General features: G+C 39.4%; 1 protein-coding gene across 1 annotated transcript in view; it reads right to left on the bottom strand.

Moving 5' to 3' along the window:
• The window catches only part of SORCS3 (sortilin related VPS10 domain containing receptor 3), a 545,070-nt gene that overhangs the window by 52,890 nt on the left and 469,258 nt on the right, over positions 1 to 22,922 (bottom strand). Inside the window, exons 15-16 of the mRNA XM_061163158.1 lie at positions 6,172 to 6,289; positions 5,079 to 5,212 (exon numbers count right to left, since the gene is read on the bottom strand). Of these exons, the coding sequence (XP_061019141.1) occupies positions 5,079 to 5,212; positions 6,172 to 6,289 (252 nt within the window). The remainder of the gene's footprint in view (positions 1 to 5,078; positions 5,213 to 6,171; positions 6,290 to 22,922) is intronic.

The raw sequence follows: 22,922 nt of genomic DNA, 5'->3' as shown, positions 1-22,922 counted from the left end.
GCATTTAATCCATCCTCCCAAGTCTCCATTCCCTGCTGTCTCTGAGATATAAAAGTTGCCTGTACCAGTCCAATGAGCATTACCTGATCTGATTTAGGGAAACAACTAGGCAGTATGTGCAGAACGGCTTATACTAACCAAGTTGGGCTTTTCATATTTCTCAGCTAACAACTTCTGGTAGCAAGGAGCCGTGAGAAGGAAGCAGGACTAGGAAACTATTGCCATTCATGGATTTTCCAGCACAATCATTAACGACAGACAAACTGTTTTTGATGGAAAAACTATATTTATGACTAATACGCTTACTGAAGTTGACTTAAAAAGAAAAAATAAATACTCAGCCCCTTGTCCAAGACATCATCATAATAGCAAAAAAAAAAAAAAAAATCCCATGAATTTCAGAAGTCAAACTCTCCTTGCCATATTCAAAAGTAGTGCCTAAATACTTTATTAGGTCATATGATTTTTTCTTTTTGGCTTTTTTTCTCAGATTGTGACAACTAAGCCAGCCTCAAGTCTTGTGTGTGTGTTTGCCCTACCTCAGACTCAAGTTCTTCTATTTTCTTTTTAATATGAGGCATGATACCATTGTTTACTGCAGCATTATTTACAATAGCTAGAACATGGAAGCAACCTAGATGTCCAACTACGGATGAACGGAAAAAGAAGTTGTGATACATATACACAATGGAATATTACTCAGCCTCAAAAAGGAACACATTTCAGTCAGTTCTGATGAGATGGGTGAGCCTAGAGCCTATTATACATAGTGAAGTGAGTCAGAAAGATAAAGATAAATATCGTATTCTAACACATATATATATACAGAATCTAGAAGAACAGTACTGAAGAACTTATTTACAGGGCGGCAATGGAGAAAGAGACATAGAAAATAGACTTATGGACATGGGGAGAGGGGAGGAGAGGGTGAGATGTATGGAAAGAGTAACATGGAAACTACATGACCTTATGTAAAATAGAGAGCCAACGGGAATTTGCTGTGTGGCTCAGGAAACTCAAACAGGGGCTCTGTATCAGCCTAGAGGGGTGGGATGGGGAGGGAGGTTCAAAAGGGAGGGGCTATATGTATACCTATGGCTGATTGATGTTGAGGTTTGACAGAAAACAACAAAATTCTGTAAAGCAATTATCCTTCAATAAAAAAATAAATTTAAAAAATGAGGCATGATTGGCTATAGAAAGGCAAACATATCATATCTTATATATCTCCTCTTAGAATTCTATAAAGTCTTCTGGAATGCCATATACTTATTACAATTCTAATTATTGTTGTTTAGTTACTAAGTCAAGTCTGACTCTTTTGCAACTCCATGGGCTTTACAATTCTAGTACCAATGGCCTAAACTATTTGATTTGGCACTGGTTTAGAGTTAATGGCACATTCTATATTAAACATCATCACCAGCAGTTAACCTAGATCATTTGAGGATGAGTTTTAATTTTAGAATAACCAAATTTGGGGACTATTATTTCTTTTGAAAAATAAAGTAAATCTAAAATAACAAAGACTTGTTTGATTTATTGAGAAATGGTATAACATAGAGAAGAGAATGTGGAATTTGGCTAGATTTGCTTTTGCTCCTCATCTCCTTCTCTCTCAGATTATGTGATCTCAGTCAAGTAATTTATATTCCAGATGCTAATTTTCTTCTCATTAAAATATCATAGTAATGACACTGACATTACAATGTGTTAGGTCCAGGTGGTATTTGCATTGGCAAGCTGAGAACCATAGAGCAAGGGCTCCCTTCCTCTACTTCTTCACTTATAGATGCATTTTGACAGCAGTTTCCAAAGAAGCATTTAGAAATAGTTTAAGCAAAGCCATCACCACTGAAATAAATGGATAACACCCAAAGGTACAACTCTAAACATAGTGCTTATATGGATATATAAGTTCTAGTTCACTTGCTAAAAATACCATGGGGACCACTTAACCCTGGGGTATAAGATTAACAATAACCACAACAGCAAAAGCTATGTACACCATTAGGATAAATTCCTTATTCACATTAACGATGAATATGAATTCATTTATTCCTCCCTAGGACCCAATGAGATACATGTTATACATCTGCAGTTTATAGCCCAGGATGTGAAGTTATAGAGATTAAAAAATTTCCTAAGGTCAGAAATTGAGTATCAGAGCTGGGATTTATTTTTTCCAGACTAGTAAATATTAAAGTAATTGCTGAAGGAAAAATATTTATGTTACAATTCTTCCTTCAACTATGAGGTTTCCCAAAAATGGGTGAGGGTCTAACAACTCAGAGAGACACAGGAGAAAATGTGGCATGACATACAGAAAGACAGTGTTCCTCTGCAGAGTCAGTCTGCAGAAGGACACAAGGAAGCCTGATGTTGACATTCTGAATACTCAGGTTGACATCAATATGTCATGTACCATAAATCTGAGGGGGCCATTGTATACACTGCTATGACTATGCTTCTGGATTATGGTTAATAATTAAAATTATTCTTCCCAAGTATGAAAATAGCCTTTGTTTCCAAAGGGTCAAAAATACCACAGATAGGATCCTGCCATTAAAATTAAATTCAACTTAGCACAATCCTTTTGGATGATTCTTCCTGAAGTCAAGCTTTTCAAGGCAGGGATGAACAGCAGGTTGGGAGCAGTCAAGATCGTCTACTTTAATTGCTACTACGAGTATAGTCCTAGTAGAAAGCAGGAAATGGAAGGTGGATACCCAAACATAATCAAGAAACAAGCTGGATGAAATGAGAATGAGGCTGTTGGGCAGGGGCAGCTGTTCTGTGCCTATTTGGACTTAATTTAGTTATTAGATACCATTTAGAATCCACCCACAATGCAGGAGACACAGGTCCGATCCCTGGGTTGGGAAGATCCCCCGGAGAAGGGAATGGCAACCCACTCCAGTATTCTTGCCTGGGAGATCCCCTGGGCAAAGGAGTCTGGTGGGCCACCATCAATGGGATCACAGAGAGTCAGACACGACTTAGTGACCAAACAACAACAATAACAAAACCATAATGCAACTCTGTCATAGTCCTGCCCCTTCCATGTTTATAGGCTGTTACCTGAGCCTTTAGCTTTGTCTTTTAACCTATAATTAATATAATGAAAATATATAAACTGAACTTCAGCTTTTGAATATGACACAGAGGAAGAATTCATCCAATTGGGATTAGCATGGAATCACTCTGCAGTTACTAATAGGATCATTCATTCCCACATTTGGGAAGGTTTTTGCCCCTGCTAAAAGAAACAACATTCAGAAACATCGTACAACTGTTTTGTCCTTACATTGGGGAGGCACTGAGCATACAAAAATAAAGAAAGTCAAACATTCCTGCACTCACAGCACTTACATTCTACTGGGGAAAGATGGGCAAATCATAAAGCAATAAAAAACACAGTCTCTCTTATTTGTGATTAATACTAAGATGACAATTGAACGGGGTGATATGCCTGAGAGTGCCAGGGTAGGGGTGAGGTTAGATGGTCTCAGAAGGCATTTCTGAGCTGCGGTTTTTGCTGAGGTATGAGTGCTCCAACAGTGCCAGTCATCCTGAGATTTGGAATATTTGTACTTGTGTTTCCTTTGCTTGGAATGAGTCTGGGTTAATCAAGGTGCAGGAGATAGTGGAATGGCTGCAAAACGGTGAATGAAGAGAGAATAGTAAGAAGTTAAGGAACAGTGCTAGTAAGTCAATAGTCTACAGTGCAGCAAATAAAGAAGGTTATATTATATTTTAAGGGAAAGGGGAAGCCACTGGGGTATTTAAAGCATAGGAATGATAAGAGCTGACCTGGGTTTTTAAAATATAATTTTATTTGTTCTAAGGATGGATGGTGCTGGAGAAGACTCTTGAGAGTCCATTGGACAGCAAGGAGATCAAACTAGTCAATACTAAGGGAAATCAACCCTGAATATTCAGTGGAAGGACTGATGCTGAAGCTGAAGTTCCAATACTTTGGCCACCTGATGCAAAGAGCCAACTAATTGGAAAAACTCTGATGCTGGGAAAGATTGAGGGCAGGAGAAGGGGGTGACAGAGGATGAGGTGGTTGGATGGTATCACCGATTCAATGGACGTGAGTTTGAGCAAACTCCAGGAGATAGTGAAAGACAGGGAAGCCTGCTGTAGTCCATGGATTCACAAAGAATTGGATATGACTTAGTAACTGAACAATAAGGATGGATTTCAAGGTGACCAGAATTGGCAGAGAGTGTGAATCAGTAAATTGTTGGGGTGATCCAGATCACCATGGACATGGGTAGCAGTGCTTTGTGTTGGAATGTGTTTTGGAAATAGAGACTTGCAAGGACTTCTGGATGACCTGCACCTGAGGGTAAAGGGAAAAATTAAGCTCTCTTGGGATTTGGACTGAATGGATGTCTATGTGTTTTACCGAATTTGGAAAACCTGGTCTGGGTTGGGGGAGCTCAAGAGAAGTTGGAAAAACTGCTTCTCATAGTGGGCATTCAGGAAGAACTCTGCTTGGCAACATAAAGTTTGAAATCCCTGTTACCAATTCAAGGGAAGATGGATGCTGAGTAAATAGATGAACACAAATGTCTTCATCTAAGAGGAGTGACAGGCTGGAGTTGGAGGTAACTATTTGGAAATTTGTGAGTCATTAGCTAGGAGGTGAGATCCAAAGTCATTGTCTCTGGCTGTCATTAGAGGGAGGAAAAAAGAAATGGCGATAAGAGAGTTCATTGGAAAGATCGCAGTTCCAGTGCATGTATGTGGAGGTGACTGCCCACAGTGGCAGCTCTCTAAGCTCTCCACGCCCAGCCCCTCCTCTTCGGGACTTCCCAGGACAGCTGCAAGCGGAAGACAAGGAAGTCCCCTCGGACACACTGCTCTGGTAGGACAATGATCTTCCCTGTGAAAAGCTTCCCCCTCCTCCTTCTGGGGCTGCAGACACACCATCTGGCCAGGACCTGAGGCAGCCAGGCTGGCGGGCCAGCTGAGTCATGCCTACCTCCTCAACGTCATCTTCACGCTCATCCCCCAAAGCAGTCAGTGTCCAGCTGGAACTGGTGACAAGACATAAAGAGACTCACCATTCAAAGTCCCAGTCAGCACAGACACAGGGTTCTGAGACCACTGTCCCCGACGAGTCTCGGCCCAGCGCACACTGAACTCCTGGCTTGCGTTTCTTGAATATTTTCCTTTCTCCCATGACGCAAGGCTCCCCCTTAGGAAGAAAGTCCACAGTGAGAGAGGCAGGAACACACAAAAGACAATGAAATAAGCCGCCATTAGCCTTTGCATTCTCTTTTGGTCACTTTATGTAGAAATCTCCCTCCCAGGAACCATTCAGGAGTATCCAAGATTAAAAGACTGATCTTTTACTACCAGGCAAGAGGAACACTGTGGGATACTGGCCTATTACTGTCCCTCCACCCAACCTGGCCAGTGATGTCTGCTTCTCCACCTCTACAGAGAATGCAAACACTTCAGTCATCCCCACAGACCACTTGGCAATTGCCTGAATTGCCATAAATTCCAGTGGAAAGTAACCCACTGTTTCACATCATCTTCAGAGTGAAACTGACGTAGACTTGATATGTTCCCTCTCTATGATAAACAACCATGCCCGAGTCCTTTTTCCTAGTCAAGAACAAAAGGAGAAGAAATTGGTACAAATTACAAGGACTCAATGGTTCCGAAGACAAAAGAATTTTGCCTGTGTTGCATAGCACTAAATATCTGCCTTGCTAGAGTCCCTCACCCTCAGCTTTCTTTGGGGTCCTGTTCCCAGTGCTCCTGGGCCCTGACTTCAGGATGGTCTGAGAAATGCTACACTGTTTCCATTAGAAGGTAAGACGATCAAACCATTGGAGGGTGTGCTGGTTTTCTGGACTTCATTTTTCAGGGGTAGCACTAAAACCCCAGGTCATCACTGTTGCCTCTGTTCCAGGCTGCTTGGTGATTTCAATGAGTAGATCAGGAGTCCAGGGTGCCCAGCAGCTCCAAAATATCATGTGCCCCTGCTCAACCTGGTGTATGAATTCCAATCCCACCCCCATAATTCACGATTATCCCCAGATGGCCCACTACTTCCCTCCTCAAATAGGAAGACCCAACGGGACCAAACAGGGCTTGCAGTGGCCCCTGTTTCTAGGAGCCAGGATTCCCAACCTGGTGTTCTACCTGATTGAGCAGGTGCCACGTCTGATAGTCCTCCTTGCTGCAGTGTCGGCTGAAGATTGATTTGTAGTCCACCTTCACCAACTGCCATTCCGAGCGGAGGCTGAAGTGGCCAAAAACTCTAAGCGTTTACGGGAGGAAGGAGAAAGACAAGCAGAGTCCCATAGTCAGTCACTAAAATGCAAAGACTGAATTAGAGCCTGGATTTTAATGATTCTTCCAAAGCCAAGTGTTGGAAGTCCATTGATGGGAAAGTCCACTGCCCACACAACTCCAGCCAACTGACACAGTATTCACTGTGGATTTAAAAATCTCACACACACACACACACACACACACATATGTATATATAATTGCTTTTAAATATACATACATTTGCAAAATTAATATATGTGCTTTATAGGAAGAATATGAAGTATAAAAAGGTATGCAGAAGGAAAAGCTTTTCCAGTTGTCTACAGTCTTCTACACAGGTAGAACTATTACTCATAATTTGACACATAGCCAGCCTTCTTCTTAATGTAAGCACTACTATTATATCCACTGATGTCGAAAGGCAGAGCTTCAGTTTTCTGATCTGTAAAGTAAACTTTATGTATGTGTTTTTCTTTTGGGGGGTGTTGGATTAGCTAATCTGAAGTATGATTCTGCCAACTCCAAAATTCTGACTGAATCTAAGCATGTTTTAGTTGAAATTCTCATCACTTAACTCACATGAATATCACCTTCTCTCCCTCTTCCCTGAAAAATCAGTCATCTCATAAAAGGAACTCATATTTATGTAAATCAAAGAAGCACACTGTCTGCATGACTTAGATAATCAATACTGACCTTTTCAAAGTCCAGCAGTTGATAGCCCTATAAATATGAATGATCAATTGTTTCTAGAAAAATAGAAAAAAAGACTGATCACCCATACTCCACTCGGGTGGCATGTCTTATAATTACAATGCAAGGCATCTATCACAGTGATGTAAAGGGGAGACCAGTCATGCCCGGAACCAAAACTCACTGAAGTCTTTCAAGGAATTGGATGCCTTCCATCCCAGTTAAGACTTAATCAGAGTCCTAGCTCTGAATTCTCCTTTTCCCAAGTTCAAATATTCTTATGGTGACACCTAAAATACTAACTCCCCTCAAGAGACATTTCCTTCTGTTATCTGAAAGATGAGGAAGCTTTGGGAGGGGTGGAGTGGATTAAACCTGTGAAATGCAGTAAGAATTGTTTTGTAGATAATATAACTTAAAATACACTGTAGGAAATGACTTTTAATGTTTAAAAGCTATGACAAACCTAGACTGTGTATTAAAAAACAGAGATATTACTTTGACAACAACGGTCCATATATTCAAAGGTATGGTTTTTCCAACAGGCATGTATGGATGTGAGAGCTGGACCATAGAGAAGGCTGAGTGCCAAAGAACTGATGCTTTCAAACTGTGGTCTGGAGAAGACTCTTTATAGAGAGTCTCTTGGACAGCAAGGAGATCAAACCAGTAGATGCTAAAGGAAATAAACCCTGAATATTCAGCTACTAAATTCAAATATTCAAAGTAATATTCCAATACTTTGACCACCTGTGCAAAATGCCTACTCACTGGAAAAGATCCTGATGCTAGGAAAGACTGAGGGCAGAGGGAGAAAGGGGCGACAGAGGAGATGATTGGATGGCATCATTAACTCAATGGACATAAGCCTATGCCAACTCCGGGAGATTGTGAAGGACCAGGAAGCCTGGTGTGCTGTAGTCCCCGGGGTCACAAAGAGTCAGACACCACTGGGTGGGACTGAAAAACAACAGTAATCATTTACACATTAAATAAAGCTTTTTAAATCATTGAAAAAAAAATTAAACAGACTTCGAGGGAAAGACTGGTTTTCTCCTTTAGTAAAACTGTATGGTCTTTGCATGAACCTTACCTCACTCCTGACTAGTAGGAGCTGAGGGGTTAGAATATCCTAGATTGTGTGGCCAGTACTATGTGGGGTACCTGCTCTGCCATTCCTTCTGTTCTATGACATTCTTGCTACATTTAGTAGCAAATATAATAAATCCATGCCAAGTCTATATTAAGGTATTTCTACCATTTACTAATAGATCTGATTCAGTTCATGGAAAGGTCATGAGTCAATCAAATTTCAATCTTTAACAAAACACTTATCTTTCATAAAAAGTTTCTATTTGTTTTAAGAAAGGAGAATAAGGGTAAGAGCTCACCAAAAAATAAACAAACAGTGGGAGAAACTGATGAATGTCATCTTCCCTCTTTATCCAACCTATCTAAATCCTCTCACATTCGAATGCCACCTCCTCTAGAAAGTCTTCCCTGATTGGAGTACCCTGAGTAACAGGATATTACTAAACAAAAAATAAACACTTCTGCCTACTCTGAATAGTTTACAGTTACTGTATGGATCACAAAATACATTATGTCAGATTAATTCCATTTCTTTCTATTGTAGGATAACTAGGCAGACAGAAGAAGGAAATATGAGGCACATGATTTACCTGGATATCAATGAGGCATCTACAGAGTCTGCCCTGTTGCAGTCTTGAAGAAAAGATGAAAAATATAAGCCAGATGCTAGTAAAATTATGTGGCTGAACAGTACCCAATTAAGGCATTAAAATCAACCAGGAGGGAGGGGGTGTGTAGTCAGCTGCTATCTGCAGCTGTCTGCTCTTTCTTGTTCATCATTTTTATTAATGACTTTACGACATGGAAATAATGGTCATCATTGGAAATTGCATTTTCTGATGACACAAAACTGGAAGAAACAGTCAATATGTTTGATGGCAGAATAAGGAACCAAAAAGGTCTCGACAGACTGAAGAGACAGGCTGAATTTTTTAATAACATGTGACGTAACAGGGAAAAAACTGTCAGGTCCTTCCCTGGCAACTACATAAGTACTGGATAAAAGAAATGCGACTTGTTGCAGCTCAGAATAAATAATGATGATGATGACAATGAGGATGGTAGCTTAAGAATTTTCATATACAATGTGATTAACATAAGTAAACACTTCAGAGACCAAAAATACTTAAGGTAATCTTAGAATGCATTAATGAATGAATGAATTAATTAATTCTGTATATTGTCTAGAACAAAGAGGCAATGTCCTGGTCTGTTTTACATTAACTATATCACAAAGGAAAATTAGTGTTGGGTGTCAGCTTTAATGCAGACAATAGATTGAGTATCTCCAGAATACTTGTGGGCTTTGGTGGTGGTGGTGGTGGAGTTTTTATCTCTTGAAATTTTAAATAAAAATATGCATTTATTGGGATGTGTTTATTTATCTATGGAGAAGTTACATATCTTTTACCAGATTTTCAATAGGTTTCACAGTTCCCAAGGTTTAAGGACCACTGAAAAACAGAGGGATTAAGATGATGTACTAAATAGTGAATCCCCAAAGAGATATGACCACATTCTATTCCCTGTAACTTGTGAATGTGACAGGTTAACTGCAAAAAAGTCTTTGCAGATGTAGGTTAAGAATCTCAAGATAAAATCATCCTGGCCCTAAGTCCAATGACAAGTAAGCTTATAAGAGATACAAAGAAGAGAGACATACAGAGAAGTGAAGACTATGTGAAGACAGAGGTGAAGACTGGAGTTACACAGACATAAGCTAAGAAACACCTGGAGCCACCAAAAGATAGAACAAGCTTAGAATGAATTCTATTTTTTTTTCAGTTTCATATAAATTAAGGTTTATTCTTAAATGTCACCCAATTTGTAGTAATTTGTTAGAGGAGGCACAAATACAAAAAATAATAAATAAAATAAAAAATAAAATAATTTAAAAAAAAGAAATAATACAAAAGGTGTTATGATTTGAGGCCAATTTTCAGCTACCAATCCAAGGAGTGGTGTAAACACTATGGCTGGTTAACCTGGAGATGACTTAGGAAGGGTGAGAGGAGTGAAGACCAATAAATAGGTGCTCTAGGGAGGTGTCTTTGGTATTAAAAAATGACAGAAAATAAAAGTTCAGAAGTTTACAAAATAGGAGAGATTGTTCTAATAGACAAAGTCGCCCACACAGGAAAGGAATAGCTCAAGAGTTAGTAACCAGAGAATCTCACCCTCAGGCTTCATCATTTCCCAGGGCTGATGCTGAGAAGGATGCAGGCAACATCCAACTCCACAGCTGAACTGACACTGAGACTCTAAACAGGTCCATGGTCTTCCCAACTCTTTGGGATATCCGTTTCTGATCCCAGCGTGCTCATTTCAGAACTGATCACAGTAGGTGCCCAGTCGGGACTTGGGGACTAATTCAGATTCTTCTCTTCTGCAATCTTGGCAGGTCACTTCCTTTCATCTACATTTCTTTGGTTTCTATAACAGATTTCCTTGTACCATGTTTCCTAGGTCTTTCCCCAAACTCTAAATTCACTCACTAATATTTCCATTTGAGAGCTGGCTAGTCTGCCTCTCCCATGGGGTCACTTTCATGTGTCAGACGGAAAATTTTAAACATTTAATGCTAGCATTACTAGCTTTGTTCATTTTCTCACTGGACCCCAGCCAAGATTAGTAGGGTAAAATCTCTTGGCAATTTTCAGACACTGATGTACTTCCCATCTCTCTATCCATTATCAATTCATGGTGGACTCCTTCCTCTGGGGCATGAGTGACTCCGATACAGGGTCTCTCTTTGGCAGAGATGTGGCTTCCCTGATTCTGTTCAATACTGAATTCACTTACTGATCTTCTGATTAATGTTGTGGAAGATGAAATGACAGAAACACAGCAAACTAAGTAGGATATAAAATAAGGACTTACTTAATGTCAAGCATTTCTCAACCCTTTGCATATCTAACCTTAGAACATATGTTAATATTCACAATGGGATCTGTAGAAGTGAGAACCTAGTAGAGAAGTCAGAGGGATTAGAAAACAAGCCCCTCACTTTGGGGTCATAAACACTAATTAGATCTACTTGGTCCTGAATTGGAGAAAGAGAAAGCCTACACTGCTTCTAAATAATAGTACAAGAACAAAATTTTGCAGATAAAAACTCCTCATCTCCTTAGGGAAATGGTCCCCTGAGCTTATGACCAATAAACTAGGAATAGCATACTCATCCCACTTGTGGTAACTTTTTGGGACACAAAAAGTTTAATTTAATTGTATTTAATTTTCTTGTATTTTTGGTCAAATTTGTATCAATGAGTTAGAAAGCTCCACAAAACTGGGAAGGTTCTTGTACTTCTTTGGACCATATAAAGCCTTTGGATTGTAGTTGCTTGACAAAGAATGGCTGACTCCTGAGTACTAGTAGAACAAGGCAATTCCTAGAGCATGGCTTCATTTTTAAGTCTGACCAAAAAAAGCCAATTCCTAGCATAACCAAACCATGGTCATCCACAGCCATACTTTCTTGCCATTATCAACATAAACTATTCTGACCTCTTTTTTTCAGAAATGTATTCCTAGTCCCCCTACTTAACTCAAAGCATATTTTCATCAACATAATCAAAACCCTGAGATAATGTTTGGAAATATCTTGAAAACCCCAGTTGATAATAAGTGTTCATTCCTATCTCCATCATTCTCATTGTTGAGACCCCCACAGACTCATCCCCAAGGCCCTGCTTATCGAGAGGTTTCAACAAGGTTGGCTCAAAATTCCCTCTCCAAGGTAAATACTCACCTCAAATGCAGGGGCTCTCTTTGTCTTGTGTGTGTGTGTGTGTGTGTGTGTGTGTGTGTGTGTGTGTGTGTGATATCTTCTATACGGCCTTGGAGTAGATAAGTCATACAAAAATACAAATGACTGTCTGGAAAGGGGTAGGCTACCCTTTAGTTCCTCTGGAGAAGTTGCTCCCAACCAGAGAACAAAATAAATGAATTCTCAGAGCCATTTCTCACAATATGGATTTTCAGGAAAAATCAATTAAAATTTATTACTTCTGTTTTTCTTTTTCCTTTTACCTTGTCACCTATATATATATATATATATATATATTTTTTTTTTTCATGAGAGTTTTTGGCTCCACTCAAGATTCACCTTCTTCTTGGGCTTCACAAACCTGAGAGCGTCTCCATCCTTTTTTAACCTCCTCTGTTGCTATGTCTGTGCTGCTGTGACTCTGGTCACAAAGTGTCCACCTGAGCTCTTATGTGGTTGTTTAACTTTTAACATACAGGTAGTCTGGGCATAGCAATACCAGGTAGGAAATAAAAGACTTGTCTTTTCCTAGTCCTTGTCTACTACTAAATTAGCTAGGTGACTTTGAGCAAATCACTTCATCTCTCAAGCTTTCAGCTTCCTTATACAACATTTTTATTCAGTGACACATATTCTAAAAGGATGGGATGCAAAAACTGTCTAGATGAAACATGGGTCATTAAAAACAATTTCCAAGAGTTTATTTTCTTTTAATCCTTATGCCTACTTTCAGGTGAACAAACTATCTCCTGGTGACCCCACACACAAAGGATTTAACAATTAGAGTCATTAATCTTTGTCTCCACTGGCACTTCTTTCATATAACAGATGCTCAATAAAGAGTTCTGGGTTGATTAATGGGTAGAATTAATCTATCAAAATTGTCTACTTCTTCCAAAATTGGGGTGATAGTTTTATCTGGCCTTATTTCTGGGCCAAAGAACATGGTTGAGTTGTATGTCCTTTGGTGTTTAAATAAAAACAATCTCAGGAAAAATAGCAGCAGTATCTCTACCTCTTGTTATCATGGACTGCACTAGGATTTCCACAAACATCTGTGATTTGCTGGGACCCTAAATAACACACCTTCTCTAATCCACTATCCAGACCTGAGTAGGCCTTGTGGGGAGGGAAGTGATTAATTTGAGGGAGGGAGGTAGTTTATAAAAGTAAAAGACTTCATTAGAATTCCATCCACACAGAGAGTTAGCTACTCATTAATTAAATGATTTCAAAGGGGATCTTGGTATATAATTGCTATAATTTAGGTGGAAACAATGCCACAGTAAGTGTAATTAGAGGAGCAGGCTCTGTAAAGATGTTTTCCTCTTTACTGGAGAGCAACTCTGGGTCACCTGATTCTCCCCTGCATAGTAACTGGGTGCTTTTTTCAACCCCCAAATGCACTAACTTTATATACAGTTGTGAAAGCTGAAAGAAATTTCAAGGAGAGACTGGCTAACCACAATTCTTCCAAGAGGAAAAAGACAAGAATTCATTACTAGGAAACCACTGGAAATATGTAAACGAAAGAACAGTTCTTGGGGAGTCAGATTAGCGGGTATGTCACTGCAGACTGACTTTTAAGGAAACACTTGATCGAACTCAACTAGGATAATATTATGCTGTCATCAACCTGCCCCAGGACTCCCTTCCTTTATCTTCCTCGGTGACTCCAGCACTAGCACCTTGAATTCCTGGAACCACCAGCTCTCTCATCTCCATCTGCCTCAAGAAAGAAAACAAGGCCAAAATTGACTCTGTCAGTTTCTTCCTAATTTTCCTCTTTCTGTTAATATTAGGCTAGAAACATTAGTCTAATGCATTAGCAGAGACTTAGCCCTCAGCCTGTCCTCGCTATTAAACTCTAGTCTGGCACTCAATCCTTTTCTTACACTTCTACAAAATCTCTCACATCCACCAACTTCTGTATTCCACTCCTATGCCTTGATAAATAATAACGCCTACTGTTGATGGCTACCATTGATGGTATGCTTATCAGATTCCAGGAACTCTGCTGAATGTTCCTCAGCTATTATCATCCTGAATCCTCCACAGAATACCTGAGAATCTTAGGCACAGCCATTTCAGATGAGGAAAACTGTGGCCCTAGGACCATGCTCAAGGTCAAGACTGAGTTGGGAATCAAGTTGACATTCATGTGAAGCCAAAGCTCTTACTGGCTGTGCTTCCTCCTGCTGAGGACTATATTTCAGGCTCTCAGTACTTCCTGCCTCACTAGTTTACACCTACATCCTCATGAAACCTATCCCCCACCTGTTCCCAGACTGTTGTCTTAGAGCATTATTTCAGCGACACTACATACCTGCTCAGAAATTGCAGGTTATAGAATAAGGACCACATTCCTAGAACTAGCATTTCATCCTATGCCATTCCATCATATTCCTTTCCAAATTTTCTTCCTTCTCCCCTCTCTATCCTAGCCAAACTGGTCTCTTTCCCTTTCTACAGGTGCCTACTCTACATAGGTACTTGGGTTTGTGTGTACACACACGTGCTGATGACGATAGCTGTGAAATGCTTATCAGAGTCTCTAGCAAACACATATACATACATAAATACACACCCACACCCACATATACTCCTGATTACACACCTTGTTTTTTTTCCATATTTTTCATTAGAAATATCCTCCTATGGGTTTTGCCTGCTCTAAAACTAACACAAGCTCCGATTTAAAGGCCATCTCCTCTTAAAAGTGTTCCTATGTATTCAAAGTCTAAAGGATCTCTCTTCTAAACCTTTGACTCCCTGTATGGACAGATGGTAATCTCCTCCAGGCAGAGGGCTTCCTCGGTTTTTCAAACACCATACTTTCCACCTTCCTCTTCTCTAAGTGTACTTCTCTCCTTACCCCTCCTCTTCACATCTCTGCTGATAACTTAAGCCTTCTTTTTCTCTGTCCCTACACTTGGCATTTGTGCTTCACATGTGGGTCAAGAGGTCCCCTAATGTCCTTCTATGACACTCATCTTTTCAACTTCAACTTCTATGCAGAAAACTTCCAAGGCACCTACTCTTGTTCCGGAACTCTTACAAGATTTAGCCATGAATATGACACTAAGAACTGTGAATCTGATATAAAAGCCTCCCTATCTACCTTTGTAGTATTATGTCCTGCTACTTCATAGTGTTCCTCATGCTCAGACAGAATTCCATTTGTTTCAGTAAAGGAAACATGACTTCCTAGCACCTGCTCTTCTTCTACCTGGGATGCCTTCCCCAACATCTTATCTTATATGTCCAACTCCTGCCCATTCTGCAAGCCTCAAGGCAAATAACATGCAGTGTTTCTTGGGAGGGAGATTAAGGCAGAGGAAACTGTTCAAATTCAAGCATTTTGTAGTGACCATATTGATTTCTCTTTTCAAAAATAAAACTAAACAGATGAAGGTTTTAAAATTTATTTTCTTATCATTTAAAGATTTTGATCAAGTTGTAATGCTTAAAGAGAATATAATCTCAAAAATATCAGTTCTTTGGAATTAGTCCAGCCTTTCTATTTGGCCCAGTATGTAGTCAATTAAAAAATATATTAAATGTTTTCTCTAAAAGTGTATTGTCTATTTGTTGTATGGAGGGTTGTATATAGTTCTTTTAAATCAGGTTTCTTAATAGTGTCATTCATATCCACACGAACTTTTGGACTGTTGGTCTATGTGAAGTTTATTAACTTCACATCATTTTTATGATATTTTAAATCTTCCATTTCTCCTCGAGTCTTTGTGGGTTTTTGTATTGTGTAATCATAGCACTCCACAGATTTTGAGATTTTTCTATCTTCTTTATGGATTATTCTTTTTTTATTTTAATTTAAAGGCTAACTTTTCTATTATGCTCTAATCTTTCTTCTTCCTCTATTCCTTTCTTATAAAGAAAAAATGACCTCTTTACTTTGAATTCTTGTAGCATTTTTTTTGTTCTGAGTATCATCCTTAGCACTTCTAACAGGTATCATAATTCATAAAATATGTCCCTATATATATAGTATTGTCTTCACTAGATTTTAAACTCATACAAGTCTTCAACTTACACAAATTTTGCCTTGCACAGTACCATGTGTTGTCTGGGAAATGATCCAACATAAAAGATGCTGACTTCATATGGGCCAGTATGCGAGGCCTAGTCCTGGACCAATGGGAAGTTCTGTATACATATTAATTAGACTTCAGTTTTCTCATGTGCAAAATGAAGATAATGGCATGACCTAGCAGAACTTTGAGGTTTAAAAGTGTTGTATATTTATAATAGTAGAAATTAAGAAATGAATACTTTAAACTACTACTTCATATTTTATATAATAGGACTTAAATATAATTCATTTCATATCTTTTATTGGATGCCTGAGGATTTGTGGGCAGATAGTACATCTTATGCTTTTATATTCCCACTAGCCCTACTTTAAGACCTTGCAAACAGTAGGTATTCTAGCAGAAGTCAATCAAATAACAGCAATAATAATAAAAACACCAATATTAGTGATCATTTATTGAAATTTATAATGTGCTAACCACTTTGTGTGAATTATCTCATTTATTGTTCTCATGTAACAGATAGGGAAGCTAAGGCTCAAAGAAGCTAAATAGCTCATATAAAAAGGTTATGCAGTGAATAGGTGATGGAGCCAGGAGTCCAATTGACGTGATTGCTACTGATGTTATGACATGGTTCTCAGCACTGTGCTTTAAACAAGACTTCATATCCCTTTTCAAGCATTTTGTGACTCATTAGCAGTCATCTGACTGCACTGTTTGGCACAGACGTATGGGTATGGGGGTCTATTAGGTTGCTCAAATAAAAGACAGAAACACCATGAAATATATAAAACTGAAAGCAGTTGTTGTAAATAAGAAAAGAGAAATAGGCAGAGAAGGTGTTATCTAGAGAGCTCCAATTATGGCCCAATTTGTCTCAAGCTCTAAAGCATTTACTACATGGAGCATTATGTACCTATACCTGTACTATGACAATCTTCATTGGCTTGGCCTCTAGTTGGAAGTCCCTGGGGCATGAAAATGAACAAACCAAGCTATAAAGTCTTAGTGCTCGAGACTAAGGGTCCTCAGGGATAAACCTTTGGCTGAAACCCTTCACCTGCTAAATGGTGAAACCAAAGCCTAGGTAGTGGTCTGCTCAAGAACATAAACGACTAGAATCCAAGTCACCTGAACCCCAAGTCTTTCTCCTGGCAGACTGACTGCTTTTCATGGGAAACCTCTGCATCTTGCAGGCTGAGTCATGGAACATCATACATGACAATAGTATCATGACTAATTGCTGGAGGAACACAGGGTAGGAAGGTGACCACATCCAGAGCTATGGTTGACCAGGGAAGGCTTCAGTCAAGATCCACTTTCCACACTTTGCTGGCTTTTCCTTAAGGCTCTCATATCTAGAGAGTTCTGGGTTTTCCAAACTCTAGCCTGCAACTCTGGAACTATAAACTGAGCTACTAGGTTCTTCTAAAAGAGCATTATCTTTGATGTGCTAAGATGTGGCATTCCTCTGCATAGTCTAACGGATCAAATGAGTCATCAGAATGACATAGACAATGATGTATCCTGGTCTCTGGGAAATAAGCCCCCCTCCAGAGACAGTTTTGCTGCTCTCATCAAGCTCCTAAGGTGGGTGAAGGTCAGAGATACTAGGGAGGGTGATGGAATCTAAATTGGACTTCATGGGTGGTCAGCAGGCTAGAAAGAAGGCATTGACCTTCAGTTCACTAATGAAGGAGAATCCTTGTGGGTACTAGGGAAGAAGGATGCTCCATTGGTCCAGGTGTTGCCTCTACATTGACGTGTAGATAGATACGCCCCAAGTCAAAAGCGGGCTTCCCTGGTGGCTCAGCTGGTAAAGAATCCATCTGCAATGTGGGAGACCTGTGTTCTATCCCTGGGTTGGGAAGACCCCCTGGAGAATGGAATGGCCACCCACTCCAGTATTCTGGCCTGGAGAATTCCATGGACTGTATCCATGGAGTCACAAAGAGTCAGACACCGACCGAACGACTTTCATTTCACTTCAAGTCAAAGGCTCTGCAATGACAGTCTGGCTACTTGCAATTTCCCCTATTGACACGCTGGATTTATTTCTCATTCTTCTAAGTAAACAATTAAATGAGCTGTGGATTCCGGTGAGTCACACACCATCTTCTATGCCACCTCCGTCCAGGATTCAGAATTAGCCATTGCTAGGAAACCGCAAATCCCAACTCAAACCTTTTACCCTGCCTTGACGCCTTTCACTGGCTGGAGGTCATTAATTTAAGAGCAAATTATTTGAAACCTGGAAAACAGTTCTAAAATACCTGTAGATTTATGATGAAGTCATTTCACAAAAGGTCACAGGCAACCCTGCTATAATTAAATCTTTCATTAATTTTTAAAATACACAATAACTTACAAATGAAGCATAAATTAACCAGATGACCTTGAAAAAATTATTTAGAGCACTGCTTCATCCAAAGCCACTATCTAGTAATTCGCTGAATTTTTATTTTACAAATAGGATTTATCTTTTTTCCTTCTTGTCTTTGATTAGGTTCTAGTAGCTTTCTTATTTGAAATGATGTAGTATTACTTTACTCAGAGCATTAGTTAGCACTGAGGAGTGATGGTGGGTAGTTAAGACTCTCCCTTCCTTTAGGTCATGACCTCAAAGGTAGAGTAAGTGTGACGCAAACAATCATCTACACATGCCTAAATGCAGCCTCTATTCTTTCATTATCTGGAAGCTACTTTTTATTTCATGAGTACATTTTGATAAATGATTTCCATTTTCTCATTATAAAAAGAATGCATTCTCATTATAAAAATTGAAAACTATAAAAATCTATAGATGGGAACATAAAAACCTCACTGGAGGTAACCACTTTTAATATTCTGTGATATTCCCGTCCATTGACTGACAGTGTTCTTCGTTCTCAGACTAAGAGATAAGCAATAATCACAGCTCTCAACTAGAGTTAAAGACTTTGGAAATTAGAAGTAATCCTGAAATCTCTCTCTCCCTGCCCGCCTCTCTCTCTTTCTGTAACACACAGACACATACACACCACCGCCACCATTACCACAACCATCATTAAAAATTTGATTATGGAGAATATTCCATAAATACTAGTGCAGAAATAAACCTCATACAAATTTGCTCTTTCTTTTATAGGGCTGTAGAAGAGGCTGTAGAACATAGCGCCTTTCCATCAGCAGAGACCTTGACTATACTCTTTATGCCTTAGCTCAGCTCCTAGAGCACTTAGAACAGTGTCAACCTTGTAGCGGGTACTCAACACATACCACCGAATACAGAAATATCAATGTTCTCGTATAGCAACTTGATACAGGTGGATTCCTGTGCCCTTCTTCACGGGTTCCTAGAGAATTCAGTTCTCTCTGAAAGACCTAGGCTCCCTCACCTCCTTTGCCTCCTGCCTCCATAAGCCCTCCTCTCTGCTTCCATGGAGGAAGCTGCCAAGGACCAATTTCAAATCAAAGTAGAAAGAGCAGTGCCGTAGAAAGCTGAGGCTTGGAGGCCAGCAGTTGTTGGTCTCCAGAAACTCAGGCCACATCCTCGACTTTCTGAGTGCTTCTATGCCACCTGAGTGTTTTCCCACTAGGGTGCAGAAGGGATTCGTGGTAAAGGAGGTCAGCAGCTACAGAGGAATTGCACTGAGTAAAAGTGAGACACAAACTAGACCTTAATAGAAAGAGTGGATCAGCAGCAAGGAATCCTGCAGGTAGGGCCTATGTTAGTTACACAATATGATGATGAGTGAGATGGTTAAAGAGGCAGGGATTAAAAGGTTTGAAAATAAGTACTGGGACAGAAGAAGGGAAGATTGAGAAAGAGACTAAAAGGCTTTGGACCTGAAGAGGCAAAAGAAAGTAAGTTGATTTTTAAATGCATTGAAAGAAATCATTCAATGTCCAAACAACTTTGACTCTTTTCTCGAAATTTAATAAGCTCCTTCAGTGGGCTTGAATGTTTAAAGTCCACAACATTGGGAGTGGGTTCCATGAACCTGTGAAAGATAAGTCAGGAGTTGGTGATGAAGGAGAACCTAGGAAATGGAACCAAAGGGGAGAAGATGGATGTTCAAGATGAACGTTGAGAGAGGAGGAATCAAATAAGCCGTAGAGAACCGGGTAAGGAGGGACTGGTTTTCCTTTGTCATTTCTGTCTCCTACTTTGTGTCAAATCCTGAACCAAGAGGCAAAAAGAACCAGAAAAAAATTCAGCTCCTATCCTTAAATAGTTTGCAGTTCAGTTCAATAATAGTATTACTCACTCTTCACATATCTGCTGAGCCCAATTATGCACAGGCATCCACATTCAGGGCTGTGGAGGATGACAAATAAGACAGTTGCCAACCTCATGAATCTTTCAGACTAAAAAAGACATCACACTATAACTGCAGAGATGACCAATATGTAAAACAGAACACGGTGAAAAATAAAAGTGACAACACCAATTCACCATGACCCAGCAATTCCATTTTTACGTATGCAGCTCAGAGAACTTCTGTGTATGCATTTGGAGACATACACAAAGATAGGACAATATTGTTTGCAATAGCGCAAAGCTGGAAAAAACCTAAATGTTCATCAATAGGAGAATGGAGAAATAAACTATGCTTATTCATGTCACAACAGAATGCCACAGCATTTATGTGTCTATATCAGATGGATTTGTCCCAAAATAGGTAACACTCAGTGACAGAAACATATAGAGGAATAATAGTATTTAGATAATTAGACATTAAAAAAAATAAAGCAATATCACATATATTTCTATAGATAATTAAATATGTACTAAAAGTATCAATACCCTTACTAGAAGGATATACACCAAATTCATAGCAGTGGTTGATCAGTGTAGGAAGCAACAGGAAAGGGTTTGGAAATGGGCAACTCCAAGGATCTTGGACAAGGATCTTGCCCTTGGACTCCAAGGGCAACTCCAACTCTACCTAGGATCAGTTCAGTTCAGTCACACAGTCATGTCCAACCCTCTGTGATCCCATGGACTGCAGCACGCCCAGGCTTCCCTGTCCATCACAAACTCCTGGAGCTTGCTCAAAATCATGTCTATCATGTCAGTGATGCCATTCAACCATCTCATCCTCTGTTGGCCCTTTTCCTCACACTTTCAATCTTTCCCAGCATCAGTGTCTTTTCCAATGAGTCAGTTCTTCACATTAGGTGGCCAAAGTATTGGTTTCAGCTTCAGCATCAGTCCTTCCAATGAATATTCAGGACTGATTTCCTTTAGGATGGACTGTTGGATCTCCTTGCAGTCCAAGGGACTCTCAAGAGTCTTTTCCAACACCACAGTTCAAAAGTATCAATTCTTCGGCACTCAGTTTTCTTTATAGTCCAACTCTCACATCCATACATGACTACTGGAAAAACCATAGCTTTGACTAGATGGATCTTTGTTGGCAAAGTAATGCCTCTGCTTTTTAATATGCTGTCTAGGTTGGTCATAGCTTTTCTTTCAAGGAGCCAGCGTCTATTAATTTCATGGCTGCAGTCACCATCTGCAGTGATTTTGAACCCCCCCAAAATAAGGTCTTTCACTGTTTTCATTGTTTTCCCATCTATTTGCCATGAAGTGATGGGACTGGATGCCATGATCTTAGTTTTCTGAATGTTGAGTTTTAAGCCAACTTTTTCACTCTCCTCTTTCACTTTCATCAAGAGTCTCTTTAGTTCTTCTTTGCTTTCTGCCATGAGGGTGGTGTCATCTGCATATCTGAGGTTATTGATATTTCTCCTAGCAATCTTGATTCCAGCTTGTGCTTCATCCAGCCCAGCATTTTGCATGATATACTCTGCATATAAGTTAAATAAGCAGGGTGACAATATAGAGCTTTTCCCAATTTGGAACCAGTCTGTTGTTCCAAGTCCAATTCTAACTGTTGCTTCTCGACCTGCATACAGATTTCTCAGGAGGCAGGTCAGGTGGTCTGGTATTCCTATCTCTTTAAGAATCTTCCACAGTTTGTTGTGATCTATAGTCAAAGACTTTGATGTAGTTAATAAGGCAAAAGTAGATATTTTTCTGGAACTCTCTTGCTTTTTCAATGATCCAGCGGATGTTGGCAATTTGATCTCTTGTTCCTCTGCCTTTTCTAAATCCAGCTTGAACATCTGGGAGTTCACAGGTCACATACTGTTGAAGCCTGGCTTAGAGAATTTTGAGCATTACTTTGCTAGCATACCTAGGATACCCTGCATATTTATTTTAGAAATATAAAGCTAAAATGATAACGTGTTAGTATTTATTAAATCCCAACGGGTTGGCACACAAGTGTTTGTAACACTATTCTTTGTGCTTTACTATATGTTAAAAACTTTCAAAAAGAACTATTAGAAAAAAAAATAAATGTATAAAATTAAGGATGTAGAGTCAATATTGGGAATCACAAACCCCAAATTATACAGGAGCCAGGGGTTCAACTTAAATGAACAATGAGTAGGCTGATAAAGTTGGAGAAGATGTACACATCAGATGAGAGGCGGGCAAGAAACAGCTCAACCAGTGAAAAGCAGGATGACGGGTATTTGGGCTCAATGCCACAAGATGTTTCCAACTGAAAATTTTAGTTCCATTAAGAAAAATGTAGATCAAACTATTTATCTGTGGTCCAAACCCAGAAGCTTAAGGTAGGAATTTAATGAAAGACAATAAGTAAGAGCTGGAGGAACTGTGGAGGGCTTCCTGAAAGAGGTGAGATTTGTCTGTATGGCTAACATATAAAATGAGGAAACTTCCTCATGAGGAAATGAGGAAATCATTTCCAATGATTTGTCAATTCAATATAGTTAGCCCAACATATCTGCTGGTTCCACATCCACAATTTCAACCAACCATGGAACAAAACATTAAAAAAAAAAAATTCCAGAAAGTTCCAAAAAGCAAAACCTGACTCTGCCATACACTGCAAACTATTTATATAGCTTTTATATTGGATTAAATATTATATAAGTAATCCAGAGATGATTTAAAGTATGTAGAAGGATATTATACAAATACTATGTCATTT

This window comes from Dama dama, chromosome 15, assembly GCF_033118175.1.
Source record: "Dama dama isolate Ldn47 chromosome 15, ASM3311817v1, whole genome shotgun sequence".
NCBI lineage: Eukaryota > Metazoa > Chordata > Mammalia > Artiodactyla > Cervidae > Dama > Dama dama.
The sequence above is the reverse complement of the archived record's forward strand: the minus strand, read 5'-3'. Positions and strand labels throughout refer to the sequence as shown.